Source organism: Anopheles funestus, chromosome 2RL, assembly GCF_943734845.2.
Source record: "Anopheles funestus chromosome 2RL, idAnoFuneDA-416_04, whole genome shotgun sequence".
NCBI lineage: Eukaryota > Metazoa > Arthropoda > Insecta > Diptera > Culicidae > Anopheles > Anopheles funestus.
Genome location: NC_064598.1, coordinates 93,210,904 through 93,229,224, shown reverse-complemented (window position 1 = coordinate 93,229,224; position 18,321 = coordinate 93,210,904). Strand labels below are relative to the sequence as shown.

The 18,321-nt window shown below is 47.2% G+C and overlaps 2 protein-coding genes across 7 annotated transcripts; both read right to left on the bottom strand.

Moving 5' to 3' along the window:
* Positions 1–999: 999 nt before the first annotated feature.
* On the bottom strand, positions 1,000–17,060 carry LOC125761783 (serine-rich adhesin for platelets-like). Of its 6 annotated transcripts, XM_049423252.1 has the most exons (6): positions 16,681–17,060; positions 12,324–12,654; positions 12,053–12,239; positions 4,291–11,970; positions 3,136–4,068; positions 1,000–2,723 (listed from the first exon to the last, which is right to left on the bottom strand). In XM_049423252.1, exons 2-6 carry the CDS (start codon positions 12,651–12,653, stop codon positions 2,662–2,664), a joined length of 9,192 nt encoding a protein of 3,063 aa, XP_049279209.1. In that variant the 5' UTR covers position 12,654; positions 16,681–17,060; the 3' UTR covers positions 1,000–2,661. The 6 variants fall into 6 exon arrangements, with proteins under 6 accessions (XP_049279209.1, XP_049279203.1, XP_049279205.1 ...); XM_049423246.1 differs by having other exon boundaries at positions 3,136–11,970; XM_049423248.1 differs by lacking the exon at positions 16,681–17,060 and adding an exon at positions 15,427–16,018 and having other exon boundaries at positions 3,136–11,970.
* Positions 17,061–17,184: 124 nt separating this feature from the next.
* LOC125761825 (uncharacterized) lies at positions 17,185–18,251 on the bottom strand. The gene is made up of 2 exons (XM_049423342.1): positions 18,117–18,251; positions 17,185–18,052 (listed from the first exon to the last, which is right to left on the bottom strand). Exons 1-2 carry the CDS (start codon positions 18,127–18,129, stop codon positions 17,697–17,699), a joined length of 369 nt encoding a protein of 122 aa, XP_049279299.1. The 5' UTR covers positions 18,130–18,251; the 3' UTR covers positions 17,185–17,696.
* Positions 18,252–18,321: the final 70 nt, after the last annotated feature.

Here is an 18,321-nt window from a genome sequence, read left to right as displayed (position 1 = left end):
TGATCATTCTCGTTTTCTCTCCCTCACCTCACTGTTGCTCTGCTAGTTCACTGACTGACTGACTAACTGATGCACCGATGAAATCGCCAACTAATTCTACATCCGCGTCCGTTTAACACCACAACACGCCACATCGAAACTAGCTCGGTACCAAACGCACACGCATTTAACTAAACATAATACGGATAAATTATTTTAAACTATCATCGTGTGTTTTTTTTCTCTTTTCTAAATCGCTCATTACAGTGCACTAAACAAGCAATCTCGTGTGTCGTCTTGCTAACGGGTGTGCCGGAGAGTAGCGATATTTGTTTGTGTGTTTTGTGTGGTGTACGTGTGTGTGTGTTCTTATGTGTGGTTTTGTTATTACATCTTATTTATGTTTTTATCTCTTTTTCTGTTCGCACTTTTTGTCACTTTCGATTTTCCTCCCCTTTTTTTCTAAGCCACTCTCTACCTGACCGCGGTTTTACAGATCTAACCATGATCCATGCAAATGCGCTGCACAGTGTGTTCGTCCAACCACACATACAGGACGCTTGTGCTGGAAAAGCAGCATATTTAGGTACGCATTCGTTCGCATTCGCAGCAAAATAGCAAACACCCAACATGGATTCGTTCTTCGCACACACAGATGATGGTTCAAAATTTAATACATCTCCGTCCAATTCCTGAGTTTCGAACCGAAACCAGGACTATTTATTGCACATAGTTCGTGTTGCGACGAACGATTCGAGTGATTATTTTTTTAAAGCAACAGTGCAAACTCTCTCAGTTAAACTCCCTTTGAAACTCCTTTTTTCTTTGTTTTCATTTGTTTTTTACACATCGGGTGTGATTCCGTAATGTTTCTTTTCCACTTGTCCTGTATATAATGTGTTTTTATGTATATGTGTGTGTATGTGTTAGTTATGTGTTGTTCATAAAACTCCAATCGAAATCTTGAGATCAAAACTTAGGATTTTAACCTAAAGCATACGAATGTTCTAAAAACAATACAATGAGGATTCCAGCATGTGGTACGAGTTTTGCCAAAGCATGCCAACATTAACCAAGGTACATTTCCCCTTTATAAACCAGGTACGTAAATGGTTTGTTAAAACAAAAAGCATGACCGACAATCAAAACATTATTATGTTTTATGTATGTCAACTTTCACATACAACAACCCATTTTAGCGTAATGCAAAAATAAAACAATAACAGAAAGCTCATTTTGTAACATCAACATTTGACCCACTCTGGCTTTTAATAATCCCATTCGTTTGTTTTGGATTGCAATCGTGTGACCATTACAAAATACTAGAAATAATAAAAAAAAGAATCACCACGATACTATTTGTTTTCGTCCTTTTGTCTTGGTTCTTGGTTATGCACATTTTATGCACCTTCTGGCAATAAACATTTTTCGCTTTTCGCTTTCTATTCTTATCCCTATCTGTTTTATATAAGACACTTTTTTGTAACCAGCAGCATTCTTATGTTTTAGCCATGTTTTTGCTGCCATTATTATGCTAGCCAAATGTATGTTAAATTTTGTTTCAAGATTTTACTTTCCTCCATCTGTTCTCTGTGTATTATTCTGTTCATTATGCTTCCGAAATAAAAATAAAAATATTTTAATCGGATAAAACAAGCTGCTGTCGTCGTGGTGTGGAGAACAATGCTCCACACACTGCAACATCATCGAGAAATCATCGACACTTGTGAATTTCTCGTAACAAAAAGAAATATAAATATATATTTATATCTAAAAAAAGCGCACAACACAACACTAGACCAATGATATCAGATAAGAAATAGCAAATCTGATAAAAAAATTTACACCAAAAGTACGGAATCACACTACATAAGAAACATGACGAAAAGAATGCGGAACTTAACCCTCGTATATGCAAATAAACGTTCTGTCTCTTTTCTCGGTCACAAACCATCTTCAGTTCTACCTCATTCCTGCCCTCCCAAATTCAGCTCAATACAGCGAAATAGTTACCACCGATATTTCCAGATTGCTGTCGTCATCCGAAGACACAAACTCGTCCAAACTGCAGTCACTATTGGTGGTGAGAATAATTTCACTAGCATACGAATCGTCATCCTCGTTCCCGCCGGGTTCCTTCGTGGCTGTCGGTGGTACTTGGTCACCTGTACCAACTGTATCACCGCCGATCGCCATTGCATCCGTAACGCACCCCGTGGACGAACCGCCACCATTCAGCGACTCATCGTTACCGGCGCACTGAGCATTTTTTTCCGGACGTTTCATGCCCCGTTTCAACATCGTTTCCCGTAATGGTATTTGCGTCTCAGCTGTATGCATTAGGTCGACAACATCATGTAGGTTCTTACCACTACCGCTGACATGCCAGATTCCATCGCTGTCGTTACGATCATCATCATCGATAGACACGGTACTCGTCATCACTGCGTGCTGCTGATGGTTGCTAAAGTACTCTCCGTTTTCAGTGCCATCGACACCTTCCACAGCAATAGCGTCCGGTGTGGCCGGTTCGTCTTCGCTAGCAACAGTACAGCCGTAACTCGTCACAGGGCTGTTGCGATGATGGTCATCCACACAGCGGTGGGAAGAATTTGTGATACCTTCAGGCCTACGCCGATAGTATTTGTCATCGTCACTAACGGCTGAGGCGCAAGCTGTTGGTCACTTGCTGTCACGGGAGATCCTTCTTCGACGTCCCTCAGTAACGGTAACTTCGAGACCCGCTGTAGAACGGAAAATAAACCAAAATTAGTTCAGACTAGTTTTGTGCTTTATGAATCTTTTGGCAATTATTTTGCCATTCATATATCGACTTTCAAATGTATGCAATTCAAGCTTTAGCTTCTGCAATAAGACAATTTTTATAGATGAAATAATACAAATACTGGAAGACTTCAAATACAAAAACCTGCCGAGATTAACGCGTTAAGGTTTTTTTTGTTAGCAACTATGGCGAATCTTGTCATTGTTAACGACTTAAATGGTTAGCGACCGAACATTCCTCGAGTTATTTAATTTGTATAACAATTGTAATGATTGTAAAAGCGTAAAGCCAAATCAAAAGGTTCAAGAATTTCAAAAATTCGATTGGATTCATCCTTAGCTAAATCAGATTCACTCACTACGTTACCATACCTGCACTCCTCGTTTTTCGCCGCAGTTCTGTAGCGGAGCTGTTTTCGACAGACTGTCCCGCCGTACCACTGGTTGCGTTCGCTAAGATGGACGATTTAGCATCCACACCACCTGATGATCCGGCTCCTTTTAATCCCGAACCAACGTGTTGATGATTCACATGGTTTGCCACTTTACTTGTGTGGTTGCCATTAGCTCCACCCGAAATGAGTCCACCGGATGTAACTGCATTAACAGAACCACTGGATCCACCATTTCCACCAACGTGGCCGGTTACACCAACCGATGCACCACCCGCGGGTGAACCACTGCCAGCAACATCACTGACCGCTGCATTATTGTGGACGGTCGTATGCCCGTGATGGTTACTATCGATGTGGTTCGTTGTGGCGCTCGTGGCGTTCTGAAGCAGCAGTGCGTTTGCAGCAGCTTTAGCCTTATTGTTCATTGCTGCGGTGGAGAGCGTCGATGATGTCATCCGTACACTACGGCGTGTGCTGATTTTCTCATCGGTGGTAGCCGACCCAACCGCACCTGCGTGTGATGCAACAGGTACTGGCGTCGTCGGTGCACTGTTTGGTGCGGATTTCTGACTACCACCAGCGGTGTCACTACCGGAACCGGAATTGTTGTTGCTTGCGGGACCGTTGCTACCGGCAACGTTGGCGGTAGTTGTGGTGGAAGATGCGACCGTTGCTGAATTCGTGCTCAGCTGCTGCTGTTCAGCCGTTGCTATGGAAGACGACGTTGCGGCATTCACGTTTGCCGCCTGCTTACCACTCGATCCGCTCTTACTTGGATGATTGCGATGTGCTTTTTCTTTCTCACTACCACTCGCTGCCGCAGACGGGTTCGTTGAGGACGAGCTTTCACTGGTACCGGGCGATACGACGGATAGAGGAGCAGCAGTTCTATCACCTGCAGCAGCTGTTGCTATGGTTTTACACGAGGAAGTTGTGGAAGATGAAGCAGAATTTGTAGTCGAAGTGTTGTTGTTGGTGATGGTCGTGGTAGCAGTAGTAGAGGTGAGAGTAGAAGTAGTAATAGAAGAAGTAGCGGTAAAAGATTGTACGGTGGTGGAGGAAGTAGTAATAGCATTGCTAGTGGTAGAAGTAGAGCTGATTTTGGAGGTTAGTTTAGAATTTCGAGCTTTACCCGCGATTTCAATCAAAGGTTCGTCGCTGTCGGAGGAGTCCGCAACAATTGTGACTGTTGTCGTTGGTGCTGGTGCTGCTGTGACGGCGGCCGCAGCTGCTGCAGCAGCAGCTGCCGCTGCCGCCGCATTAGCCGTTTTTCTCGATACACGACCCTTGGCGAGCGTATTTTCCGCGGATCTTCGTAGCGCGGGCTTCGGTGTCTCTGAAACGGCCGTACCCGCGTCGGAAGTCGTCGTCGTGGTTGCTGCTGCTGCTGCTGCGGTTGCTTTACGAGACTTCTTGGCACGTGTCGGTACATCATCGCTTACACCGGACTGGTTCGAACTTTCCGACCCCTGCCGTTTCCGTTTGTTAGCCGCAGGTCGCGTAGATATTGCAGTCGATTTTGGACTTTGACGATCATTGCCACCGCCAAGAGTGGTTGTTCCAGTTGCAGAACCACTACCACCACCGATAGCATTGGATGATTGTGGTCCCGACGTGTGCTGTTTCACATTGCCAACCAACGCCGTAGAACCATTTTTAGATCCTGATGATATTGCATTGCTTCCGGCAATGCTGGTGCCGGTATTGGTTGTTCCAGTTGGTACGGAACCATGCAACTCGTGCCCCATAATTGCCGAAGCTGAAGGACTCTGGCGTGGTGGCAGTTCTAGAGGGCTCTCCAGCTTGCTAGACGCACGTGTCCGTATTCGATGCTCGCCACTTTCGGAGTGTGATGGAATTTCTATCGAAAGTTGAGTTAACATCTCTTTTCCCTGCTGCTGTTCGGAAGGCAAATGACTGTCGACACTTTTACCCGATGCTGCCGATTGTTCGTTTGCCTTCGCAGTGCGTGTAGTACAGCCCGCGCTCTCATGCTCGATGGCTAACCCATCCGTGGCGCAGTTCGTTAGCGTCCTTTTGCCACCCGAAGAGGATTCGTTCTCCGAGTCGATCGTAGCATTGGTTTCACTCCCGTCGGCAGACGATGATGCGATCGAAGAGTTTCTTCGCGATCTTGCATCACCTCTAGCAACACCGTTTCCCGCTTGTATACCATCGCTGGCCGCAGCAGCCGTACGCCTTTCGCGTGCTTTCTCACTGGAATAGCTGTACAGTGGCGGTTGTTCGTGACGCGGTTTCAGATCGATGTGCTGCTCAGCGGTATCTGGACTTTTGGGCTCCACCTTCAATTCACCCACCGGGACCGCTAACGTCTCCAACTTTGAATTTGGAGTCGGTGTTGGTTCGAGCTTTACAGCAACGGAAGCAGTAGCAACAGCAACAGCAACAACAGCTTGTGTGCTAGCTGTGGTGACAACGGTAACTGACTGCCGTTCGTCAGAAGATTTTCTTAAACTCTTCTTTACACTACTAACGATAGCCTCGTCGGGATCAGACTTAACTAAGTGTTGTTTATCGTCCACTAACATCATTACCTTACTATCACATTCGCTTTTCACACTAGGGATATCTTTACTATGGTTGCAACATTCGTCGGCAGGTTGCTGTGGAGCAGCGATGCTCCCGTCAATACCGTCGCAAGCGTTCGAATCGAGATCTGACGTAACGGCCGGCAGTATCTTTCGATCATCTTCCGGGTGATTGTTATTACCCGCTGGTTCCTTAGCGATCGTCAACTTGCTCTCCTGCTGGTTGATGGTTTCGGATACGGGAGAAAGATGTTGCTTGGACTGTTGCTGCTGCTGCTGCTGCTGATGTTGTTGTTTCTGCATTTCCCTATCAGCGATACTTGACGTTTTTACAGACGTCTTATTTTTGCCGCCAATGCAATCGCGCTTTTCATTGCCAGTCTTCTTCCTGCCCGCCGTAGACTCCGAAAGCACCTGCTGCTGTTGCTGTTTATGATGCTGCTTCTGTTCACCCGCTTGTTCATCATCCGCCGACAACCGACGAGTGGCTTGTGGCTCAGTTTTCACGAGCGTAGCTTCACCGAGAAGTTTACCGGTGTCGATAATACTCTGCTGCTTTTGTTCCTCTTCCAAGCCTATGTCTAACATCTTTCTCAGATTGGTCGTCTGGTCCATGTTCTCCAGCGTCGTTTCGTGATGATTGTGATCGAGCATGTTTGACGGTTTGAGCAGTATGGAATGATCGCCATTCAGCTTTGGATCGGCACCACTACACTTAATCCCAGTCGCAAGATCATTCAAACCTTCCATCTTTGCTAATGCCGCCTCAATATCATTGTAGTCCTCCATGTTCCCATCCAGCAACGGTGTACTGACCAGCTCTTTTTGGTTTTCGGGTGGTGTATCCTTTCCTGACCGCGTATGTTCAACGTCGCCGGCTCGATTGCCTTCCAGCACCTTGCCGTCACACGGCAGACTGTCAACCGTCGGGACGGTTGACTGCTTTCCTCCCTCGAGGGTGTTAGTATTTGTACTGCTCGTAATACAGCTACTGCTACTGTTACTGATCACACTGCTTCCGCCAGATGCTCCATTACTGCCCGCCCCACTATTGTGCGAACTCTGCGGACTGTGCGTTGAGAGTTGGTGGGGACTTTTCTCCGACAGTGCATCCATCGATTCGATACCACTGTCCTCACCCTGTGCCTGAGATCCTGGTGAACCCCGAACATTCGAATGTCCGAGTAGATGATGATTTACGCCAACCGCTACTCCTGCCGCAGCGTTCGCCGCTGCTGTTGTGCCGCCACCGCCCACCATTCCCGCGTTTGTCATCGTTGGTGAATGAGGCGACCCAGTGGCAGAACCCTTCCCTGTCTGCGCATCTGCCGAAGCCTCTGCCGTACTAGTACTGTCGGTTTTGTTTCCCTTCCCATCCGCCTCTTCTAATGGCCCGTCCGCCAGCAGTTGCTCCGGTGGTCGATTTTTACTATGGTGTTCCTGCAACTGATCCGGATGATGATGGTGGTGATGCTGATGATCGTGATGTAGGATGGTGTTAATTTTGTTCAGCTCTTGCTGTTGCTGGGAATCCTCCTCCTCTGCGCATTGTTGCTCCGAAGGATGGCTTTCCACGTTTAGGGAGGATTTCTCGCTTGAGGTAGATGTTGGTGTGGTGGTATTGATGGAGGTTGTAGTGATGATGGTGTTGGTGGTAATGATGGAGTTGTTGTCGGTAGTGTAGCTTATGGCGTTTGCTGTAGATGTCTCCGTTGCCGATGCAGCTGCTCGTTCCTCTTTCGTACTACTGCTGTCCGCCGCATCACACAGCACCGTGGATACGGTTGCTGGTTGTGCAGCGACCGCCGTTACCGTGCTCACAGCACTCTCCATCGATGCTTTGACGAGATTTTTCTGATTCTTACCGTAACTGCCACCATTATTGTTTATGTTGATATTGTTATTGTTTATGTTATTGCCGCCACTGCCGCTGTTTGCATTATTCGCACCGGAGCTCTTGGAGTTTTTTGTTGCCGACTGGAGCAGATTTGACGTCGGTACCGTACCGACGTTGGTCGAACCAATCGGTCCGCTAGCGCTTGTCGTCACCATCGATTCGTAGATATCGTTTATTTCCTGCACACTGGTATTGACGGTAGTCGGAGTGGTCATCGCTTCTGGCGCACTGTTGACACAAGCGCTCGATGCGAGTGTACCGCTAGCCGTTAAGCTAACGCTGCTACCACCATTACTGAGCCTTCGTTTCTTTTCCGGACAAACGTATCCGTTCGGGCAATGGCCGGTTGATGTTGTGCCGCTACCACCAATTGTAGTAGTTGGACCACCTTCACTCGTGCCATCCGCCGCCGAACGCTTCTGAGAGCTGGACATTGCTTCACTTCCCTCGTTAGTCGACTGCATCTCGGTACCGGTGGCTTTTAATGGTCCCGCTTCTACACCTGTGTGATTGTGATAAGCAGGTGGTGGTGATGCTGTTGAACCAATCGTCACAGTACCGGTGGTTGGTGGAGCGTTCAGCTCAATCGGATTACGCTTAACGGTGGAAGATCGTTTCGCAACACCACCGCCGTCACTGCTGTCCTCTTCCCCGCCGCTCTGACTTTTCTTACGATCCTTGCGGGAATTCTTTATTACGACGGAATTCTTCCCCCGCAAGCTTATGTGCAGCGGTGGCACTCGCAACTCCTCCCCCGCACTAGCACCCGAGCCCTGTACACTGCTGCCGGTAGTGCCGATACTGTTTGCGCTACCACTGTGGCTGTTACCAGTCGAATGCACAGGAGTACCCGCACTGGCAACGAGTGACGTAGTGGTAGTGATGAAATTGCTTACACTGGTGATGGAGCTACTTCCCGCATCGGAACTGACTGTTGCGGCCGTAAGGGACTGCTGTACATGGGAGGCGGGATTTAACTGTAACGATGTCAATAACGCTGCGCCATCACTTTCAGGTGTTAACCTATCCATCGGAACCGTAGCGTTTACGGACACGGCAGCCGTACCGGCACTTGTGGAACCAACCGATGCCGATGGTAATGTGCCAATTCCACTTGTACGTATACTGCTACTTTCTCTCAAGGTGATGGATTCCGGTTTTTCTAGCTTCAAACGAAGCTTCAGTTCGGTTCCATTTTTGCTCGGCGAATCACCGGACCCGGCACCATCGACGAGCAGCACTGACGTTGCAAGCACTTTTGCCTTTTGCTTTACGACCGTCTTGAGAGAAGCTTTCGCCTTTTCCTTCGGCTTGTCCTTGGACGCTAGCGGTGATTTTAGCTTATCCTTGCCCTTGACCGGTTTCGCACGTTCCTTCTTAACCTTGCCAGGCTTACCCGTACTCGCACCCACCACCAGTGGCATTGACATAGTGCCAGTGCTATTACTACCGATCGATGTAGACGGTGCGTTACCGGGCACGGTACCATAGATTGCCGTACCGATGGTGCTACTTCCACCCTCTAGGCTCACCACACCAGACAACGGTGAAGGACGATCCGAATCGCTCGCATCCGAAAAGAAACGTGACGTCGAAAGTCCTCCAACGCTGCCAGTTGTATCTTCATCCGAATACAATGAATTCGGTACTTCGGGAGGAAAATCGTTTACACGCACTTGGTTCACTTTTCCCTGCCTTCCCGCTTTACTGCCATTTTCCGCCTCCTCCATGCCTTCTTCTACCTGCGTTTCTTCGAGTTCGCCCGTTAGTGGGTTGATTAGAAGTTGTGCCTTCCACCGTCGTTCCCGCGCTTGCACATCGTTCAGCAACGCTCCACTAGGTGCGCCTCCCATCGGCATGCCGGACAGTCCTGCCACTACGGTGCTATTGCCAGCTGCACCACCGCCAAGCAGTGTACCCGCAGCCGTGGCCGTTGCAATGTCGCCTGACTGTGAAAGTGCTCCTGCACCGAGCAGCGTATGATGGTGATGGGGATGCTGCTGCTCATCCATTAGATCCAGCTCCTCTAGATCTTCCAGCTTCGTGTCGAGAAACGCGCTACTGTCGAGATCGCTCGGTAGCAACGAGTCTAGGTCATTTTTCGCCAGATCGGGCAAATCCACCAGACAGTTGCCCAGCTCAAGCGGATCGGAACCAACATTCGCTGACGCAGCTGCGGTTGCTACGACGCCCTCGAGCGATTGCGCTTGTGGCTGCTGCTGTCCGAGCGCTGCAGTAGGCTTGTTCAGCTGCTGCTGAGTGAGATTGTACTGCATCTGAAAGCGTGCAAACTCCTGGTAGCCCGATTTGGTAGCCGAATCCATCGGCAGCGTTGGCCATCGTTGTGCATAACCAACCGACTGATGGTTCGGTTGCAGCAGTTGCTGCTGCTGAGGTGGAACTGGAGGCATTGGATTTGGCTGTCGAAACGGCAGCTGTTGCTGCTGTTGTGCCAGTTGCTGCTGCTGCTGCTGAATCGGAAAACGATTCGGTTGCTGGGAATGTTGTGGTTGCTGCTGCTGCTGCTGCATTTGCAGTTGATCCTGCAGCTGGAACGCTGCAGGTGTTGGAGATTGGGGCGGTCGCATTCCCTGAGGATGACTATGCGACGGTCCCATCACAGGTGCTCGATTGTTAGTGGGTAACACAACACCGCCAGTGAGTTGCTGCTGCTGGTGTGGTGCCCGTACGACTTGACCCAACCCCACTGCAAGACCTCCTCCTCCTCCTGCTACTCCGCTCGTAGATGGACCCGCCACGAGACTGTATCGTTGCAGCTTTATCGTGTTCAGGGTGGAGGTGGTGTTGCTGCTACTGCTGCTGTTGCTATTTGAAGGCACTGACAATGGTGGAGTTACTAGAGAAGAAGGCGACACATTCAACGCACTCTGATTGTTACCGTTACTGTCACTACTGTTGTTCGCTGGTGTTACAGCTGGCGCTGCTGCTGTCATTGTAGTCATATTATTAATTCTATTCACACCACTACTAGCACTGAGCATTGTGCCCGACACCGTTGTGGGCGCAGTACCACGCAATGGACTATTACTATTCACTAAGGTCAGCTGCTGCCGATGCTGCTGAGCAACGGCAGAAACTGACGTCGCTCTAGCGGAAACCATGGATGTGGCCGCCATCGACGGCGCTCCGCCAATCACTGGTTGATGTACTAGATGTTGCTGCTGCTGCTGCTGATTTACACTCGCCACTTGATGGTTCACAGTGCTACCACTCTTAAGGTTTCCGCCACCCATTACAACACTGTGCACACTCGGATCATTGTCACTCACGTTCGACACCGAACTGCCACCGATAACACTTTGCTGCGTCAACAATGCCTGTTGCGGCATGTTTGGAATGACTCCACCTTTCACCGCACCAACACCACCACCACCAACACCTCCAGTTCCGCTCGCTATCAGCAATTCCTGTTTCAGAATGGGTTGCCCTACTCCGCGCATTAGTTGCTGTTGTTGCTGCTGCTGCTGCTGTGGTGAAACGGTTTGCTGCGGGTTGCTGTTCTCATTTTGCAGCAAGTTCACTAGCAAAGGGCTGGACATGGCCACATTGTTGCCGGCAGTCGCTGTGGTCCCCACTGGAACGGGTATCGTACCGGACCCTACCACAGCCGGTGGTGCAACGAGACCGTCCTTTGCTACAGCGCTTCCGGCAGCTACCGCAGATTGATATGGTGGCGGTGGTTGTATTGGACCGGACGCTACAAATGGCCCGTTCGATGGTTTTGCCGTTAGTCCCACACCAGCAACAGCCGTTACTGGCACACCACCACTGCCACCCAATCCGAGCGTATTCTCGCGCCGCTGTATCACCCTTGCCTGGGTCATACTTTCGAAGGGATACTCGCAGGCATCGACCACATTTGGCACATGGGCGGGAACCTTACCGTCCATCGGGCAGATTGTGTTTGGTGACTTAAACAGAACGGCAGCAGGTCCGTTGCCTCCTCCTGCTCCTCCGCCACCACCGATGCCGGCACCGACCGCGTCCACCGGCAGTGGACCATTGCTGAGTGTTTTCGGTAGACTTGAGTGGACGATCTTGGAGGTACTGGGACCGGGATTACCATCCGCTGCATTGTGTTGCAGCAGCTGTTGTTGCTGTTGTAGTTGTAGATGGTGCTGTTGTTGCAGGTGGATAAGATGCTGTTGCTGTTGTGGTGGAGGTATTGGTTGGGCATAAACCCCTTGAGGCTGGTGCAATCCCGCAGGATGTGATTGGGTTTGGTGTTGCAAACCAGCTTGATGCTGTTGTTGCTGCTGCTGCTGGGACAGAACCCGTGTTAATTCTCCTAAACCACCGCTGCTACCGCTGCTGCTACTACCGGCTCCATCGCTCGCAGTGTTATCTACAACAATAGAAACAATGATTAGCAAACGAGGGACCTGTTTGGTGAAGTTTGCTTAGAAAAGCAAAAAAAAAATACCAACCTGTCCGCAAAACAATTTCCTGCTGGCCGGCTAACCGCAACGACAGTACCGTTTCACCTTCCAGCTGTACGGACAGGATGCCAAGGGCCCGCAGTGCGCTATTTCCTTCAGCAGCAAGCCGTCGCAACCGTACCGCCGCCTCCTTGGGTATTGATAAGGTAACACGCACACTGTTCCATGGTTCCACCTGCAACGCACCCAAAAAAAAACACAAACCGTGTTAGCTTTTGTCGAGATTCTTGGCCTACTCCGCTCTCAAAACAACACTTACCTTATCGACCGTAAGCTTGCCGGTGGTGTCCTGTTTTTCTTTTCCATCATCGTCTGGTTGTTTTTCTTCTACGAGCGTCGTTAGACTTTCCACCAAGCTTTCGAGCCGTGTCGGAAAGTCGGGATCATGCAAGTTGCCTTCGCATATAACAACCGCCTTTAGTGTGCTGCTATTGCTTTGATTTTCACTGCCACTAATGCTTTTGCTGCTACTGCTGCCGCTGGTGCAGCTTTTGTTCCGGTACCCTTCGTTTCCGGCATTTCTACGCCTGCTACTATTACTATTACTGTTTGTCCGTTTCTGTTGATCACCGTCACTATCGGCCGCCATTCTGTAGCAATTGTAAAAGAACGCACAACTTCAAATAAGCATCATCCGTTTTTGGTACATTTTTTGTAACAAGTAGTGCAAATTTTAATAAATTTCCCCCCGTGATAGGATATTTACAGCCATGCATTTACGTTTGTCCATGGAGTACGTGTGTATATGTGTGTGTCAATGAGAATTGTTACCGCTATCGCACGAAAAGCGATACGCCGGAACGAAGAAGACGGTTGCCTTGATTATTTAAACACGAAACTTCATTGCTGACCCTACGACCTTTAACATTTTCTGAACTTTTGATATAGGTACTCTGCACCACATTTGCTTACAACATCTCTTCCTATGCTAGAATCGATGCTTGCTTATATAAGGATGATCAGTCAGCTCGGTACGACAAAAACTGACAAATAATCTTTTTACGCACTTTTATTATACAAGCATCCGCTCGAAATTAACCGTCATCATGCCGGTGGGCCGGAAGAACCGAAACCGGCACCAACCTGTTGCACCATTGATTGTATCAGTACTATGTGTCGTTCAATAATATGGGCGGTTGTGGAATGGGACGGCTTCGGAACAGTGCCGGCGGTTTGATTGCTCTAATAGGCAACATGCTTGGATTATTTGTTCAAATTTTCTAAATAAATATACAATCTTCTCCTTAATTTTACCTACATTTCTGATAATGTAAAATGAACATACAATTATCATCAAAACAATTGATACCATTGATCGTAAACAAATCGTAATTATGGTGTTACTTTTTTATGTCATACCATCAGCGACTCAATTACACGCGGGATTTAGAAATGCTCACCCGTAGTCTATTCGCTCACTCTGATCTCTCGTCAATCGTGCCTTCCTGCTCTACGTGCTTATGTTTCTCTCTTATCAAAAGATAGGCGTGCGCGCATACTATGCCGTCAAGGGAAACATACGAGACGAGTGTTTTGCAATTGGTTTTTGTAAAGGCGGGAACTGTTGTCATGTTTCAGTACGCGTTCATTACATTGCTGGGTTTCGAAAAATCTTTTAAAAAGGATATGTTAAGCCTTCAAGAATGCTATGCAAAATTATGTATGCTTTTTAAACTCCAATAAATCCACCACTACGTAAACCAAATTTGACGTTTCTCTCGCAAACCGGTCTCAAGGGGAGCACCAGGTATAGTGTGCGCGTCCACCACCTCTCATAGGCAGCAGAAGAAATGTAGAAAACTCCTTTGCTGCCTCGGTGGCGCTCCTTCGATATCACGCATATCTTGGCTCCTTTGCCATGGCTAACTCAGCATGAAACATAGATACAATAGTGTTGGTGGCACAATGTCATGTTACCTGTCGGGGGCACTAACACGACATATGTACGCATAACAAAACAAGAGAGAAAGGCGCAGAGAGAGAGAGAGGAAGAATTAAATAAACTAGACATGTGTTTGTAAGCCGTGTATGTGTGCGCAAGAAAGAGAGAAGCACATCATTTGGGAAAAAGGGTATAATATCATAAGGACGATGATAAACCATCGTATATTATAGCAGAAAATATAATTATTCCTCATTGAGAGCTTATTTCTATTAAACATTACTATGTTCTTTGTTTGTTTGGTTGATTTTTTCATCATTTTAATGATGGTACCGAAAGTGTTGCCCTGAAATTGCTTCTCGACTTGACGACCCACCTCGGCATCACAATTATGTAACCTAGAATCATGAATCGTTACACATTTTATGTTTACAAATCATTACAGCTTTGTTATTCTTTTCCAATCGCTCGAAATGTGTTGTTTCGTGTAGTGCTATTTTCCCTAAACGCATACATTCTGTTGAACAAGAATCCAACAAACTCAAACCAGACTAAAAGTGTGAGCAGCAGCCATTTTGATTTTAAACTATGACAGGAAAGGAAAATGTATTCCTTTCATCTACGAGTGACTGAGACGGAACGCATTTTTTCACACAACATCATCTACACACATACGCGCGCTCAGTCCAACCTGCTGTGAAACTGAAGGCCAACAAATTTGCGCTCCTTCTCTCTTTCTCGTACGTACTCGAACCATCTCTTTTACTCAACTATCCAGCCAGGTCAATTCGACCGCACGAATCTCTTTTTCCCTCTCGCTACATTTCAACGCACGCACACACACATACTGCCCTTACACGCTTTAACCCACACGCACGCACACATCCCCAACATGCACAACACATATGCACGAACGGTGCAAAACCGCTCCATAATCAGTGCTGGAAGATTTCCTGTTTTTCAAGTTATTCCGTGGGTTTGTTGCGTTTCCCGGAAACGGGACTTTTGATATAAAATTATCTTCGCTTCTTCTTCTTCGGCTTGGCTGTGCCTCTCGTCACCGTACGTGGATGCGAAGAAGAAAAACACAAGCTTCACGGAACGCTACTCAAACGCATTTTCCTGTGCCTTTTCAGAAATGGTTTTTTTTTACACAACACACATGCAAACGGCAACGCACACCAGCTCCATACGCGCACAACGCACACACACTGAATGAACACTGTTTTTTGGTAAAGAAAAGCGTTGTGTCGCAGATTGATTTCGTCGTTTGCTCAAATGTAAATCATACTTGGATTTTCACCCATTTTCGCTTCACGATGTTTATGTGTGGGATCGAAATTTTCCTTCGGTATGTGACTAGGTATACCGTATGTTTTGAGTAGCAGCAAAACCAACAATTTCTCATCTTAATATGTAGGAGTGTGTATGCAGCAAACCCTGATGAACAATGGTCTCTCGTTTCCTCCCGCTTACTTACGCACTACATCCCACCCTCACACACACATACAGTTGAATGGAAATCAACTCATTTCAGTTACAAGAAATGATGCTCACACAGTCGTGTACACAAATGCTTTGATCGGGAAACTGCATTTTCTTCAACACCGTCCATAACCGCACTTAGGAATTGGAATTTTGGCACAACGATATGCTCAGGAATCAGTTTCGCATTGTTTGACAACGTTGATTTGCTTCCCATTCGCGTTTCACGCGACACGCACGCAAAGGCAAGCACGCACGACTCTATAGCAATGTGGGTAACTTTGAGCAAGAACCGCATCCACGCACCGATCCACCGCGCCACCAACACACACACACACACGTGCACGCATACACCCTCCGTACACTCTGCTGTACTATAAACATCGTCGTCGAAGAGGACGGCAACTACAACTACACGCACACATGCCAAATCAAATCAACAAAACACACACACACACACCACGCATACGCTTGATATACACTTGATGGGGCACACCAACGAAGAGCTCCAGTGCACAAACTCACGCACAATTCATCAAACTGTGAGACAGAGAAGAAACAACCAGCGAAAGAGAGAGAGGGACGGTCACGACACGAAACACGAAAAAGAACTCCAGCACTTCTTCTTCTAGCTTTTAATTCCAGGGCGCTCTCGGTTTCCGTTTTTCGAGGTTTAGCGCTGATGAAAATACCACAAACCGAAAGTGGAGGTAGTATCCGGGTTTGCATAGATCCAGGCGGGGAAGGGTATTTTCCACCACAAGCGCACACCATGAATTGCTGGAAGGTTAAATTTCCATCGAATCGTTCGATTTTTTCTTCTCTTCTTCACTGTCAACTACTTCACCACCACTACCACACCGTTCACAATCATCCTCATTGACACCAGCACCTCAAACACAACCGTTTATCGAATAAAACTTTTTAGCAGCGAACCTTACACGTACGACATGAATTTCGAAACACTTTACATCGGGAATCACCCACTGGTTCCCTCGCGGAAGAACAAAAAGGTGGACACCCCCTTGAACGCTAAACGGGGACGGAAGTTGTCCCGCTTTTCTACCGACGGGGAAGTTTTTCAAACACACACACATATACGCTACACATAAGCAGCAGAACAACATGCTAAAGGTAGAAATCCGCACATTCCGTGCCCACTACAAATGGAAGGAAAACCCACAGCATAAACCGACCGAGGCATTTTCGATGGCCCCCCGACGGTGTCGTACACTACACACTTTCTTACCCATTTGAGCCTTGCTCAGCCGAGAAGCCGAGGGTGACACACTTTTTGCGACGACAAATATCCACTTTACACGCTCAGTTGCCGCCAAACAATAACGAAAACACGATCGCCAGATGCCAAATAAACATAGTTCACTAGTTTACGGGCTGCACTGTACGTGGAAAGTTTGCATTTAGCGAAAATTCAGTACGTTTGTTACAATCGAACAATAACAACGACCGCCATTTGCATTTTTTCCCATTTTCTTTCTCTTGTATTTTACTGGGTAGAGCGAGAGTGCAACAGTGCTCGGAGCGTGGTGGAGCAAGCGAGATCACAACACACACCGAGGGCGAAATCGAAATTAAGGGCGAAAAATGGGGTGCGAATTTGTGCCCTTTTTGATTTTCGAACACTTCCGAAAATATATTTCCATCGTTTCCCATTTACCCTTGGAGGATCGTTTGAGTTCAAATAGATCTACAAAAAATCACGCTTTAAAGCAAAAACATAAATCCATTCATATTCATAAACTGTGTGGTTTTTAATCTGTATTACGATTCGTATAACAATTTCCGTCACAGGATTGCAGCGAAAAATGCTTGTCATTTTGACGTTTTCCTGTTGGCAACAAATTGTTCTTGCCCTTCTACACGTAGCGGACTTGATCGAGCATACCTGAAATAAAATGTGCTACATAAATGTACTTCTTTCTGGAACATCAAACTGCTGTAAACCGTGCATGCCTTCTTAAACTTATTGTTGTCCTGTAGCCGGATAGTTAATCCTATCTATAAGGGAACGGTTCATGCTGGATCTGGTACCGGTCGTATGCGAAAGACCGGCGCCGTTTCCAATTATAAAACCGACCTTTTTTGCTTATTGCGGCTTATACATATTTTCCTGGAAATCCGTTTTCATGTTACCATTTAAAATTTACCCTTTCTGTATTATAATTAACATCATTCTTACAAGTTGGGCTCTTGTGCTATCGCTGCTCCATGTCCCCTTGCAAATATTTTCCCAGCTTGCTAAACTCACTTCCGAGGCGTACGTTTGCTATGTTTTAACACTTGCGGTGTTTCCGGTACAGTAAACTTTGGCACCTCATGGCGTATCACCTGCTGAGGTTGAACGATAGGCATTGGCGATGCTTTAAAGTGACGCTGGTTCATCGCATACGCATCCTTTTCAGCTTTCAGCGCGCACCGCTTATTCTCATAGATGCGTGCGTACTCGTAATTCCTTTCGAATACGTTCATCGTTTGGCCTTGCTGACGCTCCTTGTTTCGTTGTACAGCGTTTGTTTTCGATTCCACTCCACGGTTTTCCTGATCGCTGTATTTCGTAGTACCTCCAATCGATTCATCCGAGTAAAGATGGAATATACGATCTAAAATCGATATCAACTCAAGGCTAGTAACATTTCCTTGCTTGAAGCAGAATGTTTATATTACCTTTGTCTGCCATTATCTGTAATACCTTGTATCTTTAATATTATACGACTTTTTCGGAGCTTGTTTTTCCACAACACAATCGAAGCCACAGATACGTTATTTTTCAATTGAAATGGCAGCTGGCGATGGTTGACAACTGGCTGACAACAAAGTGCCTACTGATTACCTTCTCGTATAACATAACCCAAACAACAAATTTCCCAAG

Bases quoted from the DNA above. Each gene is read 5' to 3' on its own strand.
- LOC125761783 (XM_049423246.1), bottom strand. From the start codon at position 12,653: ATGGCGGCCGATAGTGACGGTGATCAACAGAAACGGACAAACAGTAAT. The intron at 12,240-12,323 runs GTAAGTGTTGTT...GGTGCGTTGCAG, and splicing joins GCAAGCTTACGGTCGATAAG to GTGGAACCATGGAACAGTGT. The intron at 11,971-12,052 runs GTTGGTATTTTT...CTATTGTTGTAG, and splicing joins GGAAATTGTTTTGCGGACAG to ATAACACTGCGAGCGATGGA.